Source organism: Balaenoptera borealis (assembly GCF_965194805.1).
Source record: "Balaenoptera borealis genome assembly, chromosome: 16".
NCBI classification, from domain to species: domain Eukaryota; kingdom Metazoa; phylum Chordata; class Mammalia; order Artiodactyla; family Balaenopteridae; genus Balaenoptera; species Balaenoptera borealis.
Window position 1 is genome coordinate 1,984,286 of NC_138872.1, and position 25,158 is coordinate 2,009,443.

General features: G+C 51.4%; 2 protein-coding genes across 13 annotated transcripts in view; one reads left to right on the forward strand and one right to left on the reverse strand.

The window, feature by feature from the left end:
- Positions 1 to 25,158, reverse strand: part of CDH4 (cadherin 4) — a 568,752-nt gene that overhangs the window by 11,659 nt on the left and 531,935 nt on the right. For all 11 annotated transcript variants that reach the window (XM_082360288.1, XM_082360286.1, XM_082360285.1 and 8 more), the window contains 2 exons: positions 20,594 to 20,731; positions 5,910 to 6,095 (listed from right to left, as the gene is read on the reverse strand). In XM_082360288.1, the coding sequence (XP_082216414.1) occupies positions 5,910 to 6,095; positions 20,594 to 20,731 (324 nt within the window). The remainder of the gene's footprint in view (positions 1 to 5,909; positions 6,096 to 20,593; positions 20,732 to 25,158) is intronic.
- LOC309613459 (uncharacterized protein) lies at positions 7 to 12,132 on the forward strand. Of its 2 annotated transcripts, XM_082360298.1 has the most exons (7): positions 7 to 1,277; positions 4,309 to 4,477; positions 7,120 to 7,245; positions 7,356 to 7,500; positions 9,044 to 9,113; positions 9,469 to 11,123; positions 11,154 to 12,132. In XM_082360298.1, the coding sequence occupies exons 1-5, from the start codon at positions 1,186 to 1,188 to the stop codon at positions 9,067 to 9,069; spliced, it is 558 nt and encodes a 185-aa protein (XP_082216424.1). In that variant the 5' UTR covers positions 7 to 1,185; the 3' UTR covers positions 9,070 to 9,113; positions 9,469 to 11,123; positions 11,154 to 12,132. The 2 variants fall into 2 exon arrangements, with proteins under 2 accessions (XP_082216424.1, XP_082216423.1); XM_082360297.1 differs by lacking the exons at positions 9,044 to 9,113; positions 9,469 to 11,123; positions 11,154 to 12,132 and having other exon boundaries at positions 7,356 to 8,082.

The window sequence follows — 25,158 nt, forward strand, 5'->3', positions numbered from 1 at the left end:
CTGGAATGAGAGGCGCCGAGACGGGGAGCTGGCTTGGGTGCCCGCGAGGCCGGCGGGGAGGGCGGTGCCCGTGGGGCTGCTTGGTCTGCAGCCGCCCTGCTCTGGGCCCAGGGGGTCAGCCCCGAGGGGTGCCGTCCCCCAGCTTCCCGCGTCATGGAGTAGCCGTAGCTGGGCTCCTCGGGGGCTACAGCTCCCGCCGGGCACACCTCCCCGCCAGCGGCTCCGGCACTCATCAAGCATTAGGAGTTCCGGGGCCCCCACCCTGCTCCCTGCAGCCTAGCACGTCGAGGCCCCGGCTGTTGTCCGTCCAGGGTACCTCACCAGGTGTGGTGGGTGGAAGGGTGGCCTCCAAGGATACGTCCCCCTGGAACCTGTGACTGTGACCTTTGGCAAATAGGGTTTTTGTAGATGTAATGAAGTTAAAGTTCTTGAGAGGGAGTCACCCTGGATTGAGGTGGCCCCCGATTCCAGCTTGGGTGCCCTGTGAGTTACGGGAGGGAGACTGGAGAAACAGAAAGGGGCCAGGTGAAGACAGAGGCACAGGCTGGGGTGACGCAGCTCCGAGCCAGGGATGGCCGACAACCCCCAGAAGCTGGACGGGGCAGGAGGGATCCTCCCCAGAACCTCCAGAGGGAGCACAGTCCCGCCAATGCCTTGCTTTTGGATGTTTGGCCTCCAGAGCTGTGAGAGAGCATCCTTCAGTTGGTCTAACCCACCTGGTCTGTGGTAAGTTGCTACAGCAGCCCCAGGACACCAACACACCAGGTCTCACGGGGCCCCCTCACCTCTGTGTGTGGCCCTTGCGTGACCATTCTCTCCAGTTAACACACATTTTGGGGGTGTCAGGACCCCGGCTGATAAATGCTAGTATGGTTCTATTGTCTATAGTTCTAGCGTCTACGGGGTACGATCAGTCTCTGGGGGTATTCTTCACATTTTGAGGCGGGGACGGAAGCTGCACAGAAGCACTTGGGGCCCCGAGATGTGTACTTATTCCTGGCAAAGCTTGCAACGGTCTCACTAGAAAACAGGCAACACAGCACACTGCAGCTGCATTTGAATAATTCTGCTTAGACACCTGCGAAGTATCACGTGCCCAAGAATATTCCCTGACGTATCATCTGTATCATTCACAGAGGATGTATACTGCGGTCAGCCCAGGTACCCACAGCCCTGGCTGGGTGGATGAGCTGTGTCCGCACAGTGGGGACATTCGCAGCTGTCAGAACAAACCAGGAAGACACACGTGGGAACGGGGAGGTCTCCAGGATCGACTGGTGAGCAGCAAAGGCAACATCCCCTGCAGGCTGCCTCTTGTGTAAAAGGGGGAGAGGGACATGAATTTGCACGTGTATCTGCTCGTATTTGCAAAAAGAAATGCTGAAAGGATGAACCAAAAAACTCGTAAAAACAGTCACCCATGAGCAGAGGGAAGGAATAGGGTGGAGGGAACGTCTGGAGGTGTGAGTTTGCTGCGTATGTTTTGCCACATAGCTTTGATTTTGGAGCCATGTAAAAGCTTACATTCTCACATTTTAGGTATTACAAGTAAACTTGTATATATAAAGCAATCTCTGAAAATTAGAAACAAACTGAATTAAATTAAACTAACTATATATCGATGGTAATATAACTCCCAAGAAAATAATGATTTCTCGTGACTGGGACAGCATTTAGATGGTAAGTCCTTCATGGGATTTATTCTAAGGACAACAGTTATTGCAAAGAAATCTTAAATTCGTTTGGTCTTCTTGCTGTTGGTAGGGATTTTGGATTTGTTATTTTTTAAGCTTTTTATGTACAATTGGCTCTCCATATCCGTGGGTTCCACATCCGTGGATTTAACCCACCACAGATTGAATACATTTGAAAAAAATTCCAGAAATTTAAAACCTGAATTTGCCTCACACAGGCAACGATTTACACAGCACTGACATGGTATTAGGTATCATAAGTTAAAGTACACGGGAGAGTGTGTGTAGGTTATATGCAAATATTCGGTTGGCCAAAAAGTTCTCATGGAAAAACCCGAACGAACTTTTTTGGCCAACCCAATACTATGCCGTTTTGCATAAGGGACTTGAGCATCTGTGGATTTTGGTATCTACCTGTGGGGGTGTGTGTCCCGGAACCAACCCCCCATGGATACCGAGGGGTGATTGTATATTGTAGGTTAAAGTAAATAAGCAATTATATTACTGTTGTTAGGAACCAAGATTTTCAGTGTAAGAGAAAGGAGATCAGGTATAAAATCAACAAAGGTAAGTAAAACCCTCCAATGTTCAATTTGGATGAAATGATCATGTGAATCGGCGAAGTAGATTTGAGGTGGTCAGGAAGCACATGCTCTGAAATGTTACTTCTTTGCTCTGCCCTGACAACATCCAGTAGCAATGGCAGCAGCCGCAGTGAGCACCTCTTGTGTCTGGATGTTGGTTTCTAAGTACCACTTCTCGCTAGAGGAATGGCCCATCCAGATGTGAGGCAAGAAATCAGCAAGACGAACCTGGGCTGTCCACTCAGGTCCCAACACAAGGATGTAGCAGAAGCACCCAGAACCAGCTGCTGGAGGAGCCCCCTAGCCAGAGGTCAAGACCAGTAATAACTGCAGCTGACCAAAACACACTGAGTGTATAAAAATCTGCACACTCTTAACCGTGACGAGAAAGTGAAAAACGCAATTTCATTGACTGCTTTTGGATTTACCCAGGTCCTCATCTCTGGAAGCTGTGGACAGTCACTTTCCCTGGCAAAAGGGGACTTTGCAGGCACGATGAAGTTAAGGGTCTTGAGCTGGGAGGTGGTCCTGGATTACCCAGGTGGGCCCTACATGCCGCCACAGGGTCGTTATGGGCTCCTGACCTCCAGAAAAGTGCGAGGGTAAATGCATGTCGTGTTACGCAATTGTTATGGCAGCCGCCTGGACGCAGGTGGTGACACTGCCTGTTGCTGGCTCACCAGCTCTGCTCTGAGAATCGGAAGTAAAGGTGGAGAATGAAGCCTCATTCTCGCCTTTTCTGTTGAACTGCATTAACTTCATGTTCCTATTTAGTGGCTTAAAACAACACAGATTTGTTATCTTACAGTTCTGGGGGCCAGAAGTCAGAAGTCTGTGCTGCTGGGCTAAGGTTGGGGTGTGGGCAGGGCTGGTTGCTTCTGGAGGCTCCTGGACGCCTTTTCTGGCTCCGTCTGAGAGGCGCCTGTGCTCTCGGCCCCTCCCTCCCTCCGTCTTCAAAGCGGCAACTCGGCATCTTCCAGTCTGTCTCTCTCAGACCTCTGCTGCATCCTCAGGTCTCCTCTGACTCTGGTCCTCCTGTGTCACTCTTATAAGGACCCCGCGATTACTTGGGGGCCCCCCAGGACTATCCAGGGTAACCTCCCATCTCAAGATCCTTAACTTAATCACATCTGCGAAGTCCCCTTTGCCACATATGCACAGATGTGGGAGACTGGGACCTGGGTGGGCATCTTTGGGTGGGTGTTGTTCTGACAGCGGCAGGCCTGCATTTCAGCACCATCGCAGGGCTCTTTTATGTAGGAGCACTCTAGCCGAGGACTGTACAAGGAACGATAGGATTGTAAAGCACCATTTTATACCGCCTAATGAAGAAATTAACTTGGCAATGACCATCAGTAGATGATGCGACCAGCAGATGGAGGCGGGTGGAGAGCTGTGTCTTTGCAGACTGCTTGCTGGTCGTAACGGGAGGAGTCAGCTCCACGGTGATGGGAGCAGGCTGTCACCGCCGGAGCCCACTGGTCAGGCTCCGATGGCTGTGCGTGGGACAACCAGGCTCCTCGCCGCAGAAGGGCCCTTCAGGTCTACAGCCCCGGTTACGGAAGAGCGGAGAGCGAGGGACCAGATACACCGAGGGGAAGCGATCGGACCGATTCAGCACCGCGGACCCTGCGTTTGTGACAGGTCAGAGGTGGGGGGAATGTTCTAGATTATGAGAGATTCAAGAGACGGCACAACCGAATGCAACGTGGGGACCCTGTTTGGATCCAGATTTGAAAAACCATACCACAAAGAGACACTTTTGGAAAATTAAGGGCAATTAAATGTAGACTCATACTGGAGATCACGGAGGCGTGGCTGGCTGTCTCAGGTGCCGCCACGGCTGTGGCCGTGTGAGCGGAGGTCCTGGACTTAGAACCACACTGCAGCAAAACACGGATGGAGCGACACGGCAGCACGCTAGTTAACTGTGAAGCTGAAGTGGCAGATGAGGGTACACCCGTCTCTCTTGCTTCTAGGTGCGCTTGGAAACGTCTGTGATAAATAGTGTGACGCATTTCTGCTCACAGGGGAACTGATCGCCTCGTGGGACCAGTTGTCCCGCGAGCCCTGGGGGTAGCTGGTGACGGGGCCCGCCGCCGTGCTGCCTGCTGCTTACCTGGCCGGGAGGCGCCTCCGCTGATCTGGTCCAGCCCTGCCCCATCGCCGGGCTCCCACTGCAGCTCAGCCTTGATTTTTGTGAGTATTTACAATCATACATCTGGTGCATCAAACCCATGCCTTCTCAGCTCCTGCTACTAAGTAAGGTATTGCGTACGAGAAGGAGTTTACTATAAAGTGAGTACTAGTGCTGGGTAGGCGTGGAAAAGGGACGGAGACGTGGCTCCCGAAGGTGCAGTGCCTGCCCGACGGGAAGGCCTGGAGGTGGCCGCAGAGATCAGGGTTCTGCGCCGACACTCTCGTCGTCCTCCCCACTGTCCCCCCGGCTGACCTTGCGGGAGACCCCGTCCTCTGCAGCCGTGGTCTCCTCATCTGCTGAAGGAAGGGGTGTTCCCTGCAGACCCCCTGGAGCCCCCGGTGAGAAGCCACGTCCCTCCCTGGCGCTTGCCTCTTCATGGCTGAGGTCCCCCCCCCTCCGCTGCTGCCGCCGCCAAGAACTAAGCAGCTGCCAGGCCTCCAGCCCCTCCCCCAGGGCCCCCAAGCGTTGGCGGGGGATGGGGGCGACTCCACTTAAATATACTGCTTCATAAAATCACGGTGGTTGTGCCTCTGAAGAAGTCACTAAAGGAAGTGGTCCTTCTCCCGTATTTATCCGTTCGTGTCCCTGGAGGACAGGGAATAATGCTACATGTCATGCATTAAAAATTGTGTCACCAGTCTGCGTGAGGACACCTTCCAGAAAGATTATCATGGCCAATGGAAGTCTGTCGGAGGGCAAGATAAAACATATTGGTAACGGAGAAATCAATGGGTAATTTGCTGCAACAGTTTCAACCAGAGGCCGGACAGCCTCACTGGGCCTCCGCTCAGCTGCCTCCCCCAGATGTGGCCACGACCCTTCGCTCAAAGCCCAGGGGCCGGGTCTGCACCCTGAGGGGGAGCAGCCCAGCGTGGGTGCAGGCTCATGGGGCAGGGCTGGGGGCGCACCAGTGCACGTGGGGGACCCGTCCCGGAGGCTCGGGGTGAAGCGCTTTTGCTCAGAGCCTTGCTCTGGGAGCTGCTGGGGCTGATGGGAAGGAGGGGCCAGAGGCTACCACAACCCCCAAACTGGCCTGCTCCCGGTGTTCCTGCCACCCTGACCCTCCTCCGGGCACCTGGGGCACAGCTCACTCACTGCCTCAGGCAAGCCTTGTCGCTGCCCGGCGGGGAAGCAGAAGAGGCCGATTCTTGGCTTCTGAGCTTCAAAAGCTGAGGGCCAGGTGCGAGGGAGAAGGTGGGAGAGTTATTTTTTGGGGGGTGGGTGGCAGGTCAGGCCTGCAGAGTCCCTGGGGTCACGTGACCGGTCCTGCTGAGGCTGCCTCTGCCCCTGGCAGGTCGGGCGCAGTCCTTTGCCCTTGGACACTGGGGTGGCAAGCGCTGAGCCCGAGTATCATTCCTGTTACGTCTGTCTCAGGGCACGTGGCGGGGGCAGAGCTCGGGGAGCCTAGCAGGAGGCGAGGCGAGCACCCACCTTCACCACGGTGACCATGCCCTCGTTGGTGACGGGGTCCGTGCGGACAATGAAGTGGCCTGAGGGGTCCCCGCTGATGATGCGGTAGACGGCGTTCCAGTTCGGGGAGTGGGGCTGGTCTCGGTCCATCACAGTGAGGTTTGCGACCACCGTCTCCACCCGGTTTTCGGGGACTTCGCCTGCGTACTGCAAGAAAAGACAACATTACGAACCCGTGCGGAAGCCTGGAGAGGCCGGAGAAGGTTCTCTGCTGACCCTGGGGGGCCTCTGCTTCCAGCTGCTCCCAGACACAGTGACTCCCGCAGGTTGGCCCATCCCATGTCCGTGCCGACGAGGTGGCGTCCAGAGAGGGCTCTGCTTCCTCCAGCGGAGGCCCAGCGAGGCCTGAGGCACATCTGCACGTATCCGCCTCCAAACTAAGCCCTGCCTGTGCACGCATGCCAGGCCTCCCTCCTAAATTCCCTTCCAGCCCTTCCCATAGGCAGCAGGGGACCAACGCAAATACCTGGGGCTTGCAAGAGACTCTAACAATGTGCTTACAAAATGGGAAACGAACAGGAGTGGGGACGCAGCTGCAGAGGGCTTTCCGAGCTGAACCATCTCTGGGCTCCTGCCATCCCGGTGGTCCCCGACACGGGCTTAGGGCCTGGGGTCAGCAGCTGCAGATGTGCAGATGACCAAACACAGAGCCTCAACCCTTTCTTTCCTGCCGCAGCAGTGAGGGCTGCAAACCACGCCCATCGGTGAGTGGGGTTCACGTGGCCGCAGTAGTTACGGGCAGGTAAAGACTGTGTGTGTGGCGGGGCGTGTTGGTGCTGGTGTCGAAGTGGTGACGGAAACCTGAGCACCTCTCATCAGGCGAGAGTCACTGCTGTGCAGCTGAGTTCTGAGGGCTCAGAAGAGCCCCGAGCTCGGTTTACTGCTGTGCTGTCACAGTCTTGAAATTCTTCATAATTTGTGAACGAGGGCCCTGCGTTCTTATTTGGCACTGGGCCATGCAAATCGTGTGGCCATTCTGTCACAGTGCAGTGTGCTTTTGAGCCACAAAACCTGGAGACAAAGTGTGAACAAATATCTGGGGATTTCCAGTTGTGTTCACAGCAGCGCAGCCCTAACGATGGTTACCGAGTGCCCACTCTGTGCCAGGTACTGCCCTTGCATTATTCTGCTGGTTCCTCAGGAGAACCCCATTCTTATCCCCATTTTGCAGATGAAGAAACAGAAGCAAGAGAGGTTAAGAGATCTTGGCACAGCCCAGAGAAAGCACAGCTCAGGGAAACTGCCAAGTGACTGCCAGAGCCTGGATCCAGCCATGCCTGAAGACAATGCAGCTTCTGTGAGATAAGGAGATTCTCTTCTTGTTTCAGTTGCCAGGGTCAGTGTAGTGGACATCAGTAGGCTGTCTGACTCTCCAGCACCTTCTGAATTCCCTTCTTTATTTTCCAGAAACGTGCTTTCTCGCCCTCCTCTACTGCCACGACCTGGTCAGGTGATCTAGAACCTGCCAGTGGGACACACCTTCATGACTTTGATTCAGAAGAGAGGCAGAGAGACCTTGTGCTTTGGCGCCTGCAGTGGCAGAAGGTGGGTGGTAGCACCGTGTCCAGCGATGGAGATGGGAGCTGAGGTATCTGCGGCCCGTGGCAGCGGAAGGTGGGGGTACTCCCGGCGGAGCCCCCCGACCTGATGCACCCGGCTCTCGGAGTTTGTGGCCACTCACGTGCTTTGGCAGCTACTGTCTTAAATAATCAGGGTGGGTTCTGGTGCCGTCACCTGACGGGCGCCCCCGGCATAGCCCAGTTTCAGTGCAACCCATGGGGGCCCTGTTGGGCGCCTCCACCCACTCTGCTCTGGTCCCCCGAGAATACAGGCCTGTGGTTTCACGGCATGGGGAGAGCTGCGTGTCCCGGAGACCAGTTCCTTTCAGACTTCTGGGTGCAGTTTATTTGAAAAGTCTATTTTAATTCATGCAAGTTTAATAAAGGTTCACAAAGAAGTGCCTTAAGCTGGTAAGTCTGGCTTAGGATTTTCTTATTAACCTTCCCCTAGCCATAATGAGTTTTAAATTTAATTTTTTTGGGTTTTCAGGCACAGGGAAAGCCTCTCCCACACCCCGTGGGATGTAAAGGCAGATATCTGGGAAAGGAAGAATTTGAAGAGTGTTGGAACGGAATTTCTTGCATAGCTGTAATCCAGAATTCACATGCACCCCCATCTCGAGAGGCCGGGTGGATTTCCTATTCGTGCCTGGGCCTTCCAGCACAATCGCAGCTCCTCCGCAGAAATCCGTGTGGCTCCCAGGGGAGGGTCACATTAGCAGAGTGGAGGATTTGGGTGGGAACAGTGAAGCCCAGCCAGGATTTAGGGAAGACCCCTCAGCCAGGCCGAGAGGACCGAGGATGGCAGAGCCTGTCCCCACAGACCCGGGGACCATCAGGGCACCTGCTCCATGGGGGATGCCCAGCTCCCTGAGATGATGCTTTTGTTTCTGGCTCCAGCATTCGAACCATCGCCGGTCCCAGCGCGGCTCAGGCCTGAGGACCTGACCGTCCCCCAGCTGCCTTCCCTCTGGGCCCTGGACCCGGGTATGGCCGAGGGTGTTAACTGCGAGGGGGGTGTCCCCCACCCAGTCCTCTCCTGAGCCAGGAACTCAGGGATCGCCCTGGAAGCCCCGTCCAGCCAGCATGCAGTCAAGGCCCCGCCCGCCTTGGAGCCCCAGGGGCTGTGTTGGCTTCTGTTGGAAAACATGCATTCTCCTCTGACATTCCGATGGTTTTAATTTTTGTTTTGTTTTGAGTTTATCATTTGCAGTCAGAATTTCTAAGCCTCCCCTCCTTCTCCCCCTCACAGCCCACGGCACTTCCGAGCTCCTCTCTCTTCTTTTCATTTTCCCGCAGCGCCAGGCCCTGGGGGCTCCGGCCCAGGGATGCGCGCCGAGGCACTGGTGCAGGGGAGCGGGAGGTGGTAGTGGCACAACGTTCCGGCGATTTTAACTTTTGAAATTTAGTTTCCTCTCCAGTAAAACAGTGACAATTTCTGTTGGCTTCTGAGTTTGGAATCAGAATCTGACGGGTGGGGCCAGTGGCTCATAACGGGGGACCTGGCGGCTGACGTCCATCCTCCTCTACCCACAGGGAGGAGCCCGGGGCCCGGGTGGTGACTCTGGAGCCTTGTCCCCTCCTTGCGGTGCTGCTGTGAGAACAGGTGAGTGACGCCCGGGACGTGGCCCTTGGGACGCCAGCTCAGGGAGAGGACCCTGGAGCACCTCCCCAGCTTTTTGGTTCACAGATGGGCTTGATCACCCCCTTTCCAGAAAGAAGGGCTACTGGGTGCTTGCTGTCCTCTCTTCTGTCTTCAGAGGACCTTGGGAGGGTACCCACCATGATCTCACCTCCCCCCTTTTAAAAAATATTTAGCCTAATTTTATTCATGCTTGCCTTGGAATGGGGAATAGGTCATCCAGTCAAATATACAGTAAAGACAAACGTGTCCTATCACGTACAGTCTTGAACTGTAGTGCGATGTGCCTTAAGGACTCCCATCCTCCCTTTCTTAACAGATGAGGAAACTGGACTTGGAATGCATGTTCTGGTGCCTCCACCGTGAACCCCTCGCCCGCTGAAGGTAGAGCCGGGACCCTGTCTGCTCCGCCGCCCCGTCCGTGCCCCTGCGATGGAGGTCAGGTACCACCCGTGGCGTGTTTAGGGCAGAGAACAAACTTCCCTGTAGGTGAGCGGATGCTCCCAGCTTCACCTTGAGCCGTGAAACACTTACGCATCAAGAGGGGAAAACGTTCCGACGCTCAGAGAGGTCCGACTATCAGCCCAAGGGCACAAAGCTAGGAGGGACCCGGGGGTGGGGGGGTGCGCAGAACGGGGCTTCCCGACTCCAGGAGACCCTCCTGTGGGCCTGTGTGTGGCTGGGTCTCAGGGCTTTGCTCCAGGACCTGAGGATGAGGCAGAGGGAGGCCCTGGGGTCGGGTCTGCGGCTGTGTCCTGGGGGCCTCGGCCCTACCCCAGCGGCCCCGCCTCACCCTGCAGGGGTGCTGAGGTCAGTGGGCCCTCTGACGGCCAGACAGCCTCGTAGTGGCAGCAAGCAGAGCGCAGGCTCGGAGCAGGCGAAGGGAAAATGACTTCTAATTAACATTTAAGAATAGGAATCGGATCATGCAAATCCCCCCCCAACCCCACCTCTTCTGCTTCTGCTGATTGTTCTTGATTAAGCTCGATAAAATTAGCCAGGCTGTGCAGGGAGTGTGGCCAGCCCTGGGCCTTCGCCCGCCCACCCCCACTGAGCCCAGCAGACGGTGTCCTGGGGCCCTGCCTTCCACCCGTCCCGAGGGGGACGTGTCATAACGTGTGACCCCGGGACATTAGCAACCCCAGCCATGCCAACCCACACACGTCCACGCCGCCGCCCCACAGCCCCGGCTGTAAGCAGGCCGGGCGGCGATGTGCTCTCCTGGCCTCCAGGGCCCGGGCCTGGCTGAGGCCGACTCGGGTGGAGGAGGGGCGGGGGCGACGCCGGGAAGAGGCGGCCGTTCCGAAAGCCCGGGGGAGCATCCTCCTGACGAACAGTCCCGGGAGCCAGGCTGTGCCCACCTTTCCTTCATCCACGCGTGCAGGCGGGAACTTTCCCCTGGGATGTGCCCCAAGGCACCTCCTTGGGTCACATGCAAACTCCCTCCTGGGTCTCAGTGTAATTCCCGGGCTGCCCCTTTTTCAGGCGTGTATGCGGAGCCGGGGGTATCTTGTTGAGCGTCTCCCCTGCCCTCGTGTGGACACCCCAGTGCAAACAGATCAGGAAGGTCCACCGCCCCCTCCTTTTCTCCTCCCCATCACTTCCTCACAGGCCGTCTAGGACCCGGCCTTTCCAGGGGACCAGCGGGTGTTGCAGGGCGGCGGGCGTGCAGGGGGGCAGACGAGGTTCAGGCTAGAAGCAGGAGGAGCCACGTGGGGGCCAGAGCAGCGCGGACCAGGGCTCGGGGCAGTGGGCGGAAGTGGTCCCCCGCGGACCTGCCCCGTGGGAGCTCGGGTGTGAGGGCGGCCCCGGGGCCCCTCTCTGGAGCTGCGAAGCCCGGGAAGGCAGGGCTGCTCCACCTCAGAAGGGGACGGGAGACACATTCGGGGTCTTGAAGGACAGAGCTGTGGTGCGAAGGTGGGCCCGAGGAAGCAGGAGATGTGGGTTGGACTCTGTCTCACTGTGTGACCTCGGGTAGCCCGGAATTACCCCTCTGGGCCTCAGGTGTCTCTGGTGGAAAAAGGGACAGCAGCTGTTTTCCTGACGGAGAAAACCGTCTTCTTAGGAAATACACTCAGAAGCCTTTAGATGTGAGGGCATCATGCATACTACTGATTCTCAAGCAGCTCAGAAAGAATTCTGTGGGCACACCTCCAGGGAGCGGCGGGCACACACAGCATGGCGCCGACAGGGTCGACGTGCGCGGCTATTCTGTTTGTTTGCTTTAATTGGAGTACAGTTGATTTACAGTGTGTGTTAGTTTCAGGTGTACAGCAAAGTGATTCAGTTATACACATATATATGTATATTCTTTTTCAGATTCTTTCCCCATACAGGTTATTAAAAAATATTGAGTAGAGTTCCCTGTGTTACACAGTAAGTCCTTGTTCTTTATCTATTTTATATATAGTAGTGTGTATATGTTAATCCCAACCTCCTAAATTATCCCCCGGCCCTTTGGTAACCATAAGTTTGTTTTCTATGTCTATGACTCTGTTTCTGTTTTGTAAATAAGTTCATTTGTATCATTTTTTTAGTTTCCACATGTAAGTGATATCATATGATATTTGTCTTTCTCTGACTTCACTTAGTATGATCATCTCTAGGTCCATCCATGTTGCTGCAAATGGCATTATTTCATTCTTTTTTATAGCTGAGTAATATTCCATTGTATATATGTACCATATCTTCTTTATCCATTCATCTGTCGATGGACATTTAGGTTGCTTCCATGTCTTGGCTATTGTGAATAGTGCTGCAGTGAATACTGGGGTGCATGTATCTTTTCAAATTATGGTTTTCTCCAGATACATGCCCAGGAGTGGGATTACTGGGTCATATGGTAGTTCTATATTCAGTTTTTTAAGGAACCTCCATACTGTTCTCCATAGTGGCTGCACCAATTTACATTCCCACCAACAGTGCAAGAGGGTTCCCTTTTCTCCACACCCTCTCCAGCATTTGTTGTTTGTAGATTTTTCTGATGATGTCCATTCTAACTGGTGTGAGGTTGATACTTCATTGTAGTTTTGATTTGCATTTCTCTAATTAGTGATGTTGAACATCTTTTCATGTGCCTTTTCGCCATCTATATGTCTTCTTTGGAGAAATTTCTACTTAGGTCTTCCACCCATTTTTTGATTGGGTTTTTTTGATATTGAGCTGCATGAGCTGATTTTGGAGATGAATCCCTTGTCAGTCAGTCGCTTCATTTGAAAATATTTTCTCCCATTCCATAGGTTGTCTTTTCATTTTCTTTATGGTTTCCTTTGCTACGCAAAAGCTCTTAAGTTTAATTAGGTCCCATGTGTTTATTTTTGTTTTTGTTTTCATTACTCTGGAAGATGGATCCAAAGATGTATTGCTGCGATATGTCAAAGGGTGTCCTCCCTATGTTTTCCTCTAGGAGTTTTATAGTATCCGGTCTTATGTTTAAGTCTTTAATCCATTTTGAATTTATTTTTTGTATGGTGTTTGTTAGAGAATGTTCTAATTTCATTCTTTTACATGTAGCTGTACAGTTTCCCCAGCACTACTTATTGAAGAGACTGTCTTTTCTCCATTGTATATTCTTGCCTCCTTTGTCATAGATTGATAGGTGTGTGGGTTTATTTGTGGGCTTTCTATCCTGTTCCATTGATCTGTATTTCTGTTTTTGTGCAAGTACCATGCTGTTTTGATTACTGTAGCTTTGTAGTATAGTCTGAAGTCAGGGAGCCTGATTCCTCCAGCTCCGTTTTTCTTTCTCAAGATCGCTTTGGCTATTCGGGGTCTTCTGTGTTTTCATACAAATTTTAAAACTTTTTGTTCTAGTTCTGTGAAAAATACCATAGGTAATTTGATAGGGATTTCACTGAATCTGTAGATTACCTTAGGTAGTATAGTCATTTTGACAATATTGATTCTCCCAATCCAAGAACTTGGTATATGCTTCCATCTGTTTATGTCATCTTCAATTTCTTTCATCAGCATCTTACAGTTTTCGGAGTACAGGTTTTTTTTTTTTTTTCTCCTTAGGTAGGTTCATTCCTGGGTATTTTATTCTTTTTGATGCAACAGTAAATGGGATTGTTGCCTTAATTTCCCTTTCTGATCTTCTGTTGTTAGTGTATAGAAATGCAACAGATTTCTGTGTATTAATTTTGTATCCTGCAACTTTACCAAATTCACTGATGAGCTCTAGTAGTTTTCTGGTAGCATCTTTAGGATTCTCAATGTATAGTGTAATGTCATCTGAAAATGGTGACAGTTTTGCTTCTTCTTTTCCAATTTGGATCCCTTTTATTTCTTTTTCTTTTCCAATTGCTGTGGCTAGGACTTCCAAAACTATGTTGAATAAAAGTGGCGAGAGTGGACATCCTTGTCTTGTTCTTTTAAAATTTATTTATTTTTATTTTTGGCTGTGTTGGGTCTTTGTTGCTGTGTGCGGGCTTTCTCTAGTTGCAGCGAGTGGGGGCTACTCTTGCTGTGGTGCATGGGCTTCTCATTGCGGTGGCTTCTCTTGTTGCGGAGCACAGGCTCTAGGTGCACGGGCTTCAGTAGTTGTGGCATGTGGGCTCAGTAGTTGTGGCACATGGGCTTAGTTGTGGTGCATGGGCTTAGTTGCTCTGCAGCATATGGGATATTCCCAGACCAGGGCTTGAACCCGTGTCCCTCGCATTGGCAGGCGGATTCTTAACCACTGCGCCACCAGGGAAGTCCTCTTGTCTTGTTCTTGATCTTAGAGGAAATGCTTTCAGCTTTTTACCATTGAGTATGATGTTAGCTGTGGGTTTGTCATATATGACCTTTATTATGTTGAGGTAGGTTCCCTCTATGCCTACTTTCTGGACAGTTTTTTTTTTTTATTTATCATAAATGGGTGTTGAATTTTATCAAAAGTTTTTTCTGCATCTATTGAGATGATCATATGGTTTTATTCTTCAGTTTGTTAATGTGGTGTATCACACTGATTGATTTGCAGATATTGAAAAATCCTTGCATCCCTGGGATGGATCCCACTTGATCATGGTGTATGATCCTTTTAATGTACTGTTGGATTCAGTTTGCTAGTGGTTTGTTGAGGATTTCTGTGTCTGTGTTCATCAGTGATATTGGCCTGTAATTTTCTTTTTTTTTGAAGTATCTTTGTCTGGTTTTGGTATCAGAGTGATGGTGGCCTCACAGAATGAGTTTGGAAATGTTACTTCTTCTGCAATTTTTGGAATAGTTTCAGAAGGATAGGTGTTAACTCTTTTCTAAATGTTTGATAGAATTCACCTGTGAAACCATCTGGTCCTGGACTTTTGTTTGTTGGGAGTTTTTAAATCACAGATTCAATTTCAGTACTTGTAATTGGTCTTTTCATATTTTCTATTTCTTCCTGGTTCAGTTTTGGGAGATTGTACCTTTCTTGATGGGTCTTGCTAAAGTTTTATCAATTTTGTTTATCTTTTCACAGCACCAGCTTTTACTTTAATTGATCTTTTTTTATGGTTTTCTTAGTCTCTATTTCATTTATTTCTGCTCTGATCTTTATGACTTCTTTCCTTCTACTAACTTTGGGTTTTGTTTGTTCTTCATTTTTAGTTGCTTTAATGTAAGGTTAGGTTGTTTGAGATTTTTCTTTTTTCCTGAGGTAAGCTTGTATCGCTATAAACTTTCCTCTTAGAACTGCTTTTGCTGTGTTCCATAGCTTTTGGATCATAGTGTTTTCGTTTTCATTTGTCTCTAGGTATTTTTTGATTTCCTCAGTGATCCACTGGTTGTTCACTAGCATATTGTGTAGCCTCCATGTGTTAGTGTTTTTTTGCAGTTTTTTTTTCTTGTAGTTGATTTCTAATCTCACAGTGTTGTGGTTGGAAAAGATGCTTGATATGATTTCAATTTTCCTAAATTTACTGAGGCTCACTTTGTGGCCCAGCACATGATCTATCCTGGAGAATATTCCGTGTGCACTTGAAAAGAATGTGTATTCTGCTGCTTTCAGATAGAATGCTCTATAGATATCAATTAAGTGCATCTGGTCTAATGTGTCATTTAAGGCTTGTGTTTCCTTATGGATTTTCTGGATGATCTGTCCATTGATGTAAGTGGGGCATTGAAGTCCCCCACTATTATTTGTTTACTGTCAACTTCTCCTTTTATATCTGTTAACATTTGCCTTATATACTGAGGTGCCCCTGTGTTGGGTGCATATATATTTACAGTTGTTATATCTTCTTCTTGGATCGATCCCTTGATCATTATGTAGTGTCCTCCTTTGTCTCTTGTAGTAGTCTTTATTTTAAAGTCTATTTTATCTGATATGAGTATTGCTACTCCAGCTTTCTTTTGATTTCCATTTGCATGGAATATCTTTTTCCATCCCCTCACTTTCAGTCTGTATGTGTTTCTAGGTCTGAAGTGGGTCTCTTGCAGACAACATATATACGGGTCTTGTTTTTGTATCCATTCAGCCAGTTCACGTCTTTTGGTTGGAGCATTTAAGCCGTTTACATTTAAGGTAATTACTGATATGTATGTTCTTATTGGCATTTTGTTAATTGTTTTGTATTTGTTTTTGTAGGTCTTTTTTCTTCCTTTCCTCTTTTGTTCTCTCTTCTTATGATTTGATGACTATCTTTAGTGTTGTGTTTGGATTCCTTTTTCTTTTTTGTGTGTATATCTATTATAGATTTTTGGTTTGTGGTTACCATGAGGTTTTGATATAGCAGTCTATATAAATATATGATTGTTTTAAGTTGCTGATCTCTTAATTTCAGACACATTTCCAGTATCCTGCATTTGTACTCTCCTCTTCTCATGATTGCTGGTGTTGATATCATTCTTGTGTGTGGATGATTTCCTACCTTTACTGTATGTTTGCCTTTACTGGTGAGCTTTCCCAGTTCATCATTTTCGTGTTTCTAGTTGTGGCCTTTTCTTTTCCACTTAGAGAAGTTCCTTTAGTGTCTGTTGTAAAGCTGGTTTGGTGGTGCTAAATTCTTTTGGCTTTTGCTTGTCTATAAAGCTTTTGATTTCTCCATCAAATCTGAATGAGAGCCTTGCTAGGTATTCTTGGTTGTAGGTTTTTTCCTTTCATCACTTTAAATATATCCTGCCACTCCCTTCTGGCCTGCATAGTCTCTGCTGAAAAAAATCAGCTGATAATCGTTTTCTTTTTTTAAAAATAAATTTATTTATTTAACTTATTTATCTTTGGCTGCGTTGGGTCTTCGTTGCTGCGAGCGGGCTTTCTCTAGTTGCAGCGAGTTGGGGCTGCTCTTCGTTGTGGTGGCTTCTCTTGTTGCGGAGCATGGGCTCTAGGCATGCAGGCTTCAGTAGCTGTGGCATGCAGGCTCAGTAGTTGTGGCTCGCAGGCTCTAGAGCGCAGGCTCAGTGGTTGTGGCACATGGGCTTAGTTGCTCCGTGGCATGTGGTATCTTCCTGGACCAGGGCTCGAACCCGTGTCCCCTGCACTGGCAGGCAGATTCTTAACCACTGTGCCACCAGGGAAGCCCTCAGCTGATAATCTTATGAGGATTCCTTTGTATGTTATTTGTTGCTTTTAATATTTTCTCTCTTTGTCTTTAATTTTTGTCAGTTTGATTTCTATGTATCTTGGCATGTTCCTCTTGGGTTTATCCTGTATCAGACACTCGGTGCTTCCTAGACTTGGGTGACGGTTTCCCTTCCCATGGTTAGGGAAATTTTCAGCTATTATCTCTTCAACTATTTTCTCAGGCTCTCTCTCTCTCTTTTCTCCTTCTGGGACCCCTATAATGCAAATGTTGGTGCGTTGAATGTTGTCCCAGAGGTCTCTTAAACTGTCCTTCTTTCTTTTCATTCTTTTTTCTTTATCCTGTTCCACAGCGGTGATTTCCCCCATTCTGTCTTCCGGCTCACTTATCCATTCTTCTGCCTTGTTTAGTCTGCTATGGGTTCCTTCTAGTGTATGTTTCATTCCAGTTGTTATATTCGTCAACCCTGGTTGTTCTTTATATTTTCTCTGTTAACAATTTCTTGTATCTTCTCACTCTGTGCATCCATTCTTTTTTCAAGATCTTGGATCATCTTTACGATCATTACTCTGAAGTCTTTCTCTGGTAGATTGCCTATCTCCACTTCACTTAGTTGTTCTTCTGGGGTTTTATCTTGTTCCTTCGTCTGGGATATATTCCTCTGCCATCTCATTTTGTCTAACTTTCTGTGATTGCAGTTTCCATTCCGCAGGCTGCAGGGTTGTGTTTCCTCTTGCTTCTGGTGTCTGCCCCCTGGTGGGTGAGGCTGGTCTAAGGGGCTTGTGCAGGCTTCCTGGTGGGAGGGACTGGTGCCTGCCCACTGGGGGGTGGAGCTGGGTCTTGTCCCTCTGGTGGGCAGGGCCGTGTCAAGGGGTGTGTCTAGGGGTGGCTGCGGCTCAGGAAGTCTTTAGGCAGCCTGTCTGCTGGTGGGTGAGGCTGAGTTCCTGCCCTGCTGGTTGCTTAGCCTGAGGCATCCCGGTGCTGGAGCCTGTAGGCTGTTGGGTGGGGCCGGGTCTTGGTGCTGGTGAGATGTCTGCCTCCTCGACAGTTCACATAGCTGAACACTCCCCGACATCGCCACCAACAGTGTCCGCATCCCCAGGGAGAGCCACAGCCACACCCCGCCTCCCCAGGAGACCCATCAAGAGCAGCAGGTAGGTCCAGCCCAGTGTCCTATGAAGTCACCGCCCTTGCCCTGGGGACCCAGTACATGTGATACGTTGTGTGCATCCTCCAAGAGTGGGGTCTCTGCTTCCCTGTGGAGCTGTGGAGTCCAGTGGAGCTCCTGCAGTCAAGCCCTGTTGGCTTTCAAAACCAAATGCTCTGGGGACTCCTCCTCCTGATGCCAGACCCCCAGGCTGGGGAGCCTGAGTTGGGGCTCAGAACTCTCACTCCTGTGGGTGAACTTCTGTGATATAATTATTCTCCAGTTTGTGAACTGCCCACCCAGGGGGTATGGGATTTGATAATATTCTGAGTGTGCCCCTCCTACCATCTTGTTGTGGTTTCTTCTTTATTTCCTTGGATGTAGAATATCTTTTTTGGCTGGGTCCAGTCTTTTATATTTTTTAAAATTTATTTATTTATTTTATTTTTGGCTGCATTGGGTCTTCATTGCTGCGCGTGGGCTTTCTCTAGTTGTGGCGAGCGGGGGCTATTCTTCATTGTGGTGCACGGGCTTCTCACTGCAGTGGCTTCTTGTTGTGGAGCATGGGCTCCAGGCGCATGGGCTTCAGTAGTTGTGGCACACGGGCTTAGTTGCTCCGCGACACGTGGGATCTTCCCGGACCAGGGCTCAAACCTGTGTCCCCTGCATTGGCAGGCGATTCTTAAGCACTGCACCACCAGGGAAGCCCCAGTCTTTCTTTTTTATTGATGACTGTTCAGCAGTTAGTTAGTTGTGATTTTGGTGCTTTTGTGTTAGGAGGTGAGCTCAAGGCCTTCTACTCCACCATCTTGTCTTCTCTCTGTGAGGCTATTCTTTTCCCTGTTTCTATTCTTGCAACTTTTCTGTGAGCTTGAAATTATTTCTAAACACATGTTGAAAAAAATTCCAAGGCTGTTCGGAATCTGTGGATATGGAAAGGTCTTCAAGACATATCATAAGCGGAAAAACCAAAAACAACGCAAGGGTCAGAGTGAAAACACAAGGGGCTCCTCCTCAAGGTAAGTCATTTTATACCTTTTAAGGTGCTGTACTGTGTGTGTGAATTACCTAACCAAATACTCAAGTTAATTTTTAAAAAAGAGATAGATAATGATTAAGTGAAGCCAGGTGAGGCAATGAAAACTTGTTCCTAAAAGTTCCAAAGGATCCAATCTGAGAACAGAAAGAACCCAGATGGGCGGGGCCCTATCTGACTGAACTGATACAACAACAAAGAAGGATCCCAGAGGCCTTATGCCACCGGGTGGGAGGCTCCAGGGAATCGTGTGTTCCGTGTGAGTCCGTTTATATGACGTCCTAGAACAGGTAAAGCTCACCTTGGACGATGGGCCTGGGTTGCTGCTGGCCGGGCGGAAGGTTTCACTCAAGATTTGTGCCTCATACTGTAGGCACGTCAGACCTCAGTGCAACGAACAAGGAGCTGCTCTCCTCATGTCCAGACTCCCCGGGACGCTGCTCCTGAGCCCCTCCTGCCACTGCCCACGGGCCTTGGAGAGCAAACAGAACGGAAGCCATCCCACCCGAAGCAGGGGGCAGAGGCCTGAGCTGCTCCCTCTGTGGGGCGATCTGCCATCTGCCCACCAGATGGCGCTGTGCCCTCATGGCTGAGGCTGCCCTCCTCTGGCTTGGTCCAGCCGGACACAGAGCCTAGGACTCTGAGATGCCTCACTGCAGGGATGTGGGGACTCCAGAATTTGGAGCCTGTGGGGGGTGGGGAAGCAGGATGAGGGCACGCGGGGACGCTGTGGTGGGCTCCCTGCAAGGGGCTCTGGCCTGCGAGATGCCTTCACGGCAAGCTGACCCACCCACTGGGAGAATGAGGGGTCTCCTCTCTGTCCCCCCCCCTTCCGCCAGTGGGCTGAGCGGCTCTGGACAAGTGACTCAGCCCCTCTGAGCCTCAGCACCCTCCTCCAGAACTGGGTCCCGAGTCTCATGGGGCCGGTGGGGACCAGAGGTCGACCAGGAAGCCCAGGCTGCTGCCTGGTGGAGCGGGGGAGCTCCGCAGCCTGGCCTGCGCTCCAGTTCTTCTGTTACTGTTATTGCTGTTACTCTCTCATCCACTCGGTGCCGCGGGGGTGAGACCCTGGGGGGAGGGGGCGGCCTCCGCCTCCCAGCACTGCCCTGGGAGTCCTCGCTGACCCTCCCCTCTGCCCATCTGGCCCCTGCATCTGCCGCATTTCTGGACGGGCACCCGCAGGGGGGGTATATGTTCCCATCCTGTCAGCAGCTCCACCCCAGGGGGCGTGGCCCAAAAGACACAGCTCCTTTGGAATCCAGAGGAACCGGGAGCCCGTGACTCGTGGCTCTGTGATCCCTCGGCTCTGGGCAGCCTGGCACGTGGCCTGGTCACAGCCCGCCGGCCGTGCCCAGAGGGGCAGGACGTACAACGTGTCCCCCACGCCCCGCTGCCCCCCTACTGATGGTGGGCCGTGGAGGGCCAGCCGCGGTCCTGCCGCAGGGACCTGCCCTGTCCCCAGGCGTCCCTCAGACAGCCCTGCCTGGCACGCAGCCACGCACACCCCCCACACTGGCTGGCCCTGGAGCCCAAACACCGCTGGTCAACTCCTCCGGATTCAGGAGGAGTGTCCAACTCACTCTGTCCTGGGAGCCTCTCCAGGTGTCAGCCAGTGCTCAGTATCGGGCCTGCAGACACCTGGAGCTCCTCTCCTGCTCAGCCCCCCGCCGCTCGGGGCCTTTGCTAACAGCCCGTCTGTCTGTCAAGCTCCTTCCATCAGGTGGCGGCAGAGAAGTTACCCGAACGCCCGGGAACTGCCCCCGAGGGGACGTGCACTCACCGTGCTGGCAGTGAACTCTGGCGGGTTGTCGTTCACGTCCGTCACCGTGATGATGGCTGTGGCCGTGTTGGAGAGGCCATAGTTCAGGTTTCCTTCCATGTCTGTGGCTTGAACAATGACTGTGTACTGCTGAACTTTCTAGAAGGGGATGAGGGGAAGGAACAGAGCATCAGTTTGGGTTTTAGTTTACAGGCTGTTTATACTTTCATTAAAGAAATATATTCCCCGGATGGACTCAGCTGGGTCACCTTCCTGCCTGGGGGTGCTGGCCGCAGGGCGCTCGGCAGGTGACCTGGCAGAAGAAAGTTCTCACTTGTGGTGGGTGGTGAAGTCTCTGCCTTCATCTCAGTGCCTGGCTTCCACGGGTGTAGATCGAGGTAGAAAGAAGGAAAAGGGGGCCTGGACCACACAGCACGGCTGTGCTGGGTTTGCCAGACCAGGGGCGGACAGTGTGCAGAGAGGGGCGACCCCCAGACGTGTGTCTGCGGGGACCTCATTTCTTTAGCATCCTCAGTGTCAAGTTCAGCCTCAGTCCAGAAATTCAAACAGGAGAAGGGAAGTCAAGCCCTCTCCCCTCTCTCTGCAGGTACACAGACGCCAGCACACTCTGTGTCTGAACACAGTCTGGAAGGAGTGGTTAGCGTTCGGATGCAGGTGTGAATTTAAAAGGCAAATGATGCTTGATGGGGACGGCAAGTTTCACTGGGCACTGAAGGGGCCTCCCAGCCCTTCTCCACCCAGGCCTCACCCGGACCCACTGGTGAAGCAACCCCAGGCCAGCAGAGGGGGCCTTGCCACACCCCTGTTCTGAGCAGAGGCCGCAGGTGTTTCCACTATGACAGGTGAGAACGAGCCTGGCGGGCAGCTCTCTGCTGGGACCACAGCCCACCTCTCACTGGCACCATTAGGGAGGGAGGGTTCTGGGGTCCAGGGCAGAAAGGGAGCTTCTGAAATGCCTCCAAGGAATGAACGATCCCAAGTCCTGCTCCCCTAAGAGGTTCAGGGAAGAGCCCACTTCTCAGCCCCATGATTCAGGGAAATGTGCTCAGGATCCCTAGGGGGCTCTGGAAGGAATTATAAACAGCAGACGGTCACAAACTGCCACTCTCTTTCCCTCCCTCCCAGCCTCCCTCCATCCACTCATCCACTCCTCCATCCATCCATGAGTCCCTCCATCTCTCTCTCTCCTTCCCAGACCCACAGCCCATGTGGGAAAGCAGGACAGCCGCATGTAAATCAATGAAATTAGAACACTCCCTCTCACACCATACACATAAATAAATAAACTCAAAATGGCTTAAAGACTTAGACATGACACCATAAAACTCCTAGAAGAGAACATAGGCAAACCATTCTCTGACATAAATCGTAGCAATGTTTTCTTAGGTCAGTCTCCCCAGGCAATAGAAATAAAAGCAAAAACAAACAAACGTTAGCTTTTGCACAGCAAAGGAAACGATAAACAAAATGAAAAGACAACCTACAGGCTGCGAGCAAATATTTGCAAATGATGTGACCGACAAGGGCTTAATCTCCAAAATATACAAACAGCTCACAACTCAATAACAAAAAACCAAACAACCCAATCAAAAAATGCGCAGAAGACCTAAATAGACATTTCTCCAAAGAAGACATATAAATGGACAAGAGGCATGTGAAAAGATGCTCAACATCGCTAATTATTAGAGAAATGCAAATCAAAATTACAAAGAGATACCACCTCACAGCAGTCAGAATGGCCAGCATCAAAAAGTCTACAAAAGGGCTTCCCTGGTGGCGCAGTGGTTGAGAATCTGCCTGCCAATGCAGGGGACACGGGTTCGAGCCCTGGTCTGGGAAGATCCCACATGCCACGGAGCAACTGGGCCCGTGAGCCACAACTACTGAGCCTGCGCATCTGGAGCCTGTGCTCCGCAACAAGAGAGGCCGCGATAGTGAGAGGCCCGCGCACTGCAATGAAGAGTGGCCCCCACTTGCCACAACTAGAGAAAGCCCTCACACAGAAACAAAGACCCAACACAGCCATAAAAAAAAAAAATAAATAAAAGTCTACAAACAATAAATGCTGGAGAGGGTGTGGAGAAAAGGGAACCCTCCTACACTGTTGGTGAGAATGTAAATTGGTACAACCAATGGAGAACAGTATGGAGGTTCCTTAAAAAAACTAAAAATAGAGTTACTGTATGATCCTGCAGTCCCACTCCTGAGCATATACCCGGAGAAAACCATAACCCGAAAAGATACATGCACCCCAATGTTCACAGCAGCACTGTATACAATAGCCAAGACATGGAAGCAACTTAAATGTCCATGGACAGATGAATGGATAAAGAAGATGTGGTACATTTATACATGGAATACTACTTAGCCATAAAAAAGAATGAAATAATACCATTTACAGCAACATGGATGGGCCTAGAGGTGATCATACTAAGTGAAGTCAGAGAAGGACAAATACCATATGATATCACTTATATGTGGAATCTTTAAAAAAAGGTACAAATGAACTTATTTACAAAACAGAAACAGACTCACAGACACAGAAAACAAACTTACCAAAGGGGAAAGGGAGGGGAGGGATATATTAGGAGTTTGGGATTAACAGATTCACACTACTGTATATAAAACAGATAATCAACAAGTTGCTACTGTATGGCATGGGGAATTATATTTGATATCCTGTAATAAACCATAATGGGAAAGAATATGAAAAAGAATATATGGCTTTATATATGTATAACTGAATCACTTTGCTGCACACCTCAAACTAACACAACGCTGTAAATCAACTGTACTTCAATAAAAAAAACAAGACGTTTGGTGGCCCTGGGCTCTGACATCAGGCATCACAGACCAGGTACCTCCCAGACAGGCCTCATGGTGATGCCACAAACTTCTCAGGGAATGAGGGCCGGGGAAACCAGGGAGGCTTCCAGGAGGTGGTGGGCTGTTCTGCCCAGAGGTGGCAGGATGAGTGAGGGCTGAGTGGAGGGTGTGGACCAGAGCTGGGAGGTGGCTTGGGGGGCTTACGCTGTCTCCCACCCAGACGGATGCCCGGCCTCCACCTCTGTCGGCGCCGCAGCCCGCATGCCCAGGGCCGGCGTGCAGCTGGGGGGTGGCGGTGCTAACTCTGCCCATTCCCCCCCCCCCCACCACCGCCCTGGCTCTTATTCCAAGAGGCCTCCCCCGGGAGTGAGCCTCTCAGAGGAGCAGGAAACAGCTCCTTGGCACACGGCTGGGGCGTCCCTTCAAGGGATTAAGTATCTGGAGGAGGAGAGTGAGGAGAGCACGTCGGGGCCTCTGAACAGGCTCCTAGGTAAGGGGCGAGAGGGGAGGGGCCCCAGTGCCGTGCTGGGCCCAGTGTCCCCACCTGGGAGATGGGGCAGGGCCACGTGCCTGAAATAGCGAGCGGGAAAGCAGTTCCAAGGCCAGGACAGTCACTGCTCTTCCCCCCTCACCTGCTCTGACACCGGCCAGACCCTGGGGACCCACCTCGTGCTGGGCCCCTGTTCCCGCTGCCAAGAACCGGCTGTGACGGTGCCTCCAGGGGACCCCCTCCCCCACCGCAGAATGGATCTGCCCTCCTCACAGCCCCACAGTCCTTGGGATCAACCCCTCTGACAGCCACTCAACAAACATGGGCCTGACTCTCCTGGGAGATGGAGAGCACCCCGAGGGCGGCCTCACACTCAGGCTGGGCCCCTGGAAGCCCAGCCTGGAGCCGGTACACAGAATGCACTCAGTCCGTGCTCGTTACACGAACTGAGCGCACGTCTAAACAGCTGATGTTGTTTTTTTTTTGTGAACGTGGTTAGAACCTGCACCCGAGGAGACATGAAAAAATCAAAGAAATAGCTTACAATTGCTTGGGTGCTATGTCATACTTTGAAAGTTTTCTCACAAAAGATTAATAACTCTTGCCTCCTTCCCTTCCTCCTCTCTCCCTCATCCATCTACCTACCCAACTCCTCATCCATCCATCCTTCATCCATCCATCCATCCATCCTTCATCCATCCATCCATCCTTCATCCATCCATCCATCCCTCCTTCATCTATAGGGACCCCTCCCTCTGTTAGGTGCATCACAACCACCCAGTGAGGTGGCTAAGGTCCTCTCAGCCGTTCACGAGATAAACAACCTCAGGGAGCGGGGAGAGGCTTCCCCTGGAGGTGCCATGAGAGCCAGTTCTTGAAAGGAGAGTGCGGCGCTCACTAGAGAGGGAAGCGGGGACAGGCACGATGTGGGTCCCCAAGGTCGGGGTGGTGTTGGGGCAGGTGAGGTGGGAGAAGCACGGGGACTGTCCCGGGCTAGGAAGGACTTTCCTGCTCACTCTTTCGGTGATGTGGCCCTGCCCCGTCTCACAGGTGGGGACGCCGAGTCTCATGATGTCCCCAGTGGCACACAGCAAACCAGAGGCTGCTGGAGCGGCCGCTGGGATTCCTGACGCGGGTCGGCGCCTCTGTGATGGATGAATGCAGACGGCTCCGTGTTGCCCAGGCGGCGACGTCGGCCAAGATGCTAGAAGGCCTCTTTCTGAATGCGGCACAGAAGGTCCCCAAGGGC

Excerpts from the sequence above, each read along its gene's own strand:
- LOC309613459 (XM_082360297.1), top strand. The coding sequence starts at position 1,186 with ATGAGCTGTGTCCGCACAGTGGGGACATTCGCAGCTGTCAGAACAAAC. Across the intron at positions 1,278-4,308 it reads GAGGTCTCCAGGATCGACTG|GGGAACTGATCGCCTCGTGG; the intron begins GTGAGCAGCAAA and ends TTCTGCTCACAG. Across the intron at positions 7,246-7,355 it reads CTGAAGACAATGCAGCTTCT|AAACGTGCTTTCTCGCCCTC; the intron begins GTGAGATAAGGA and ends TTTATTTTCCAG.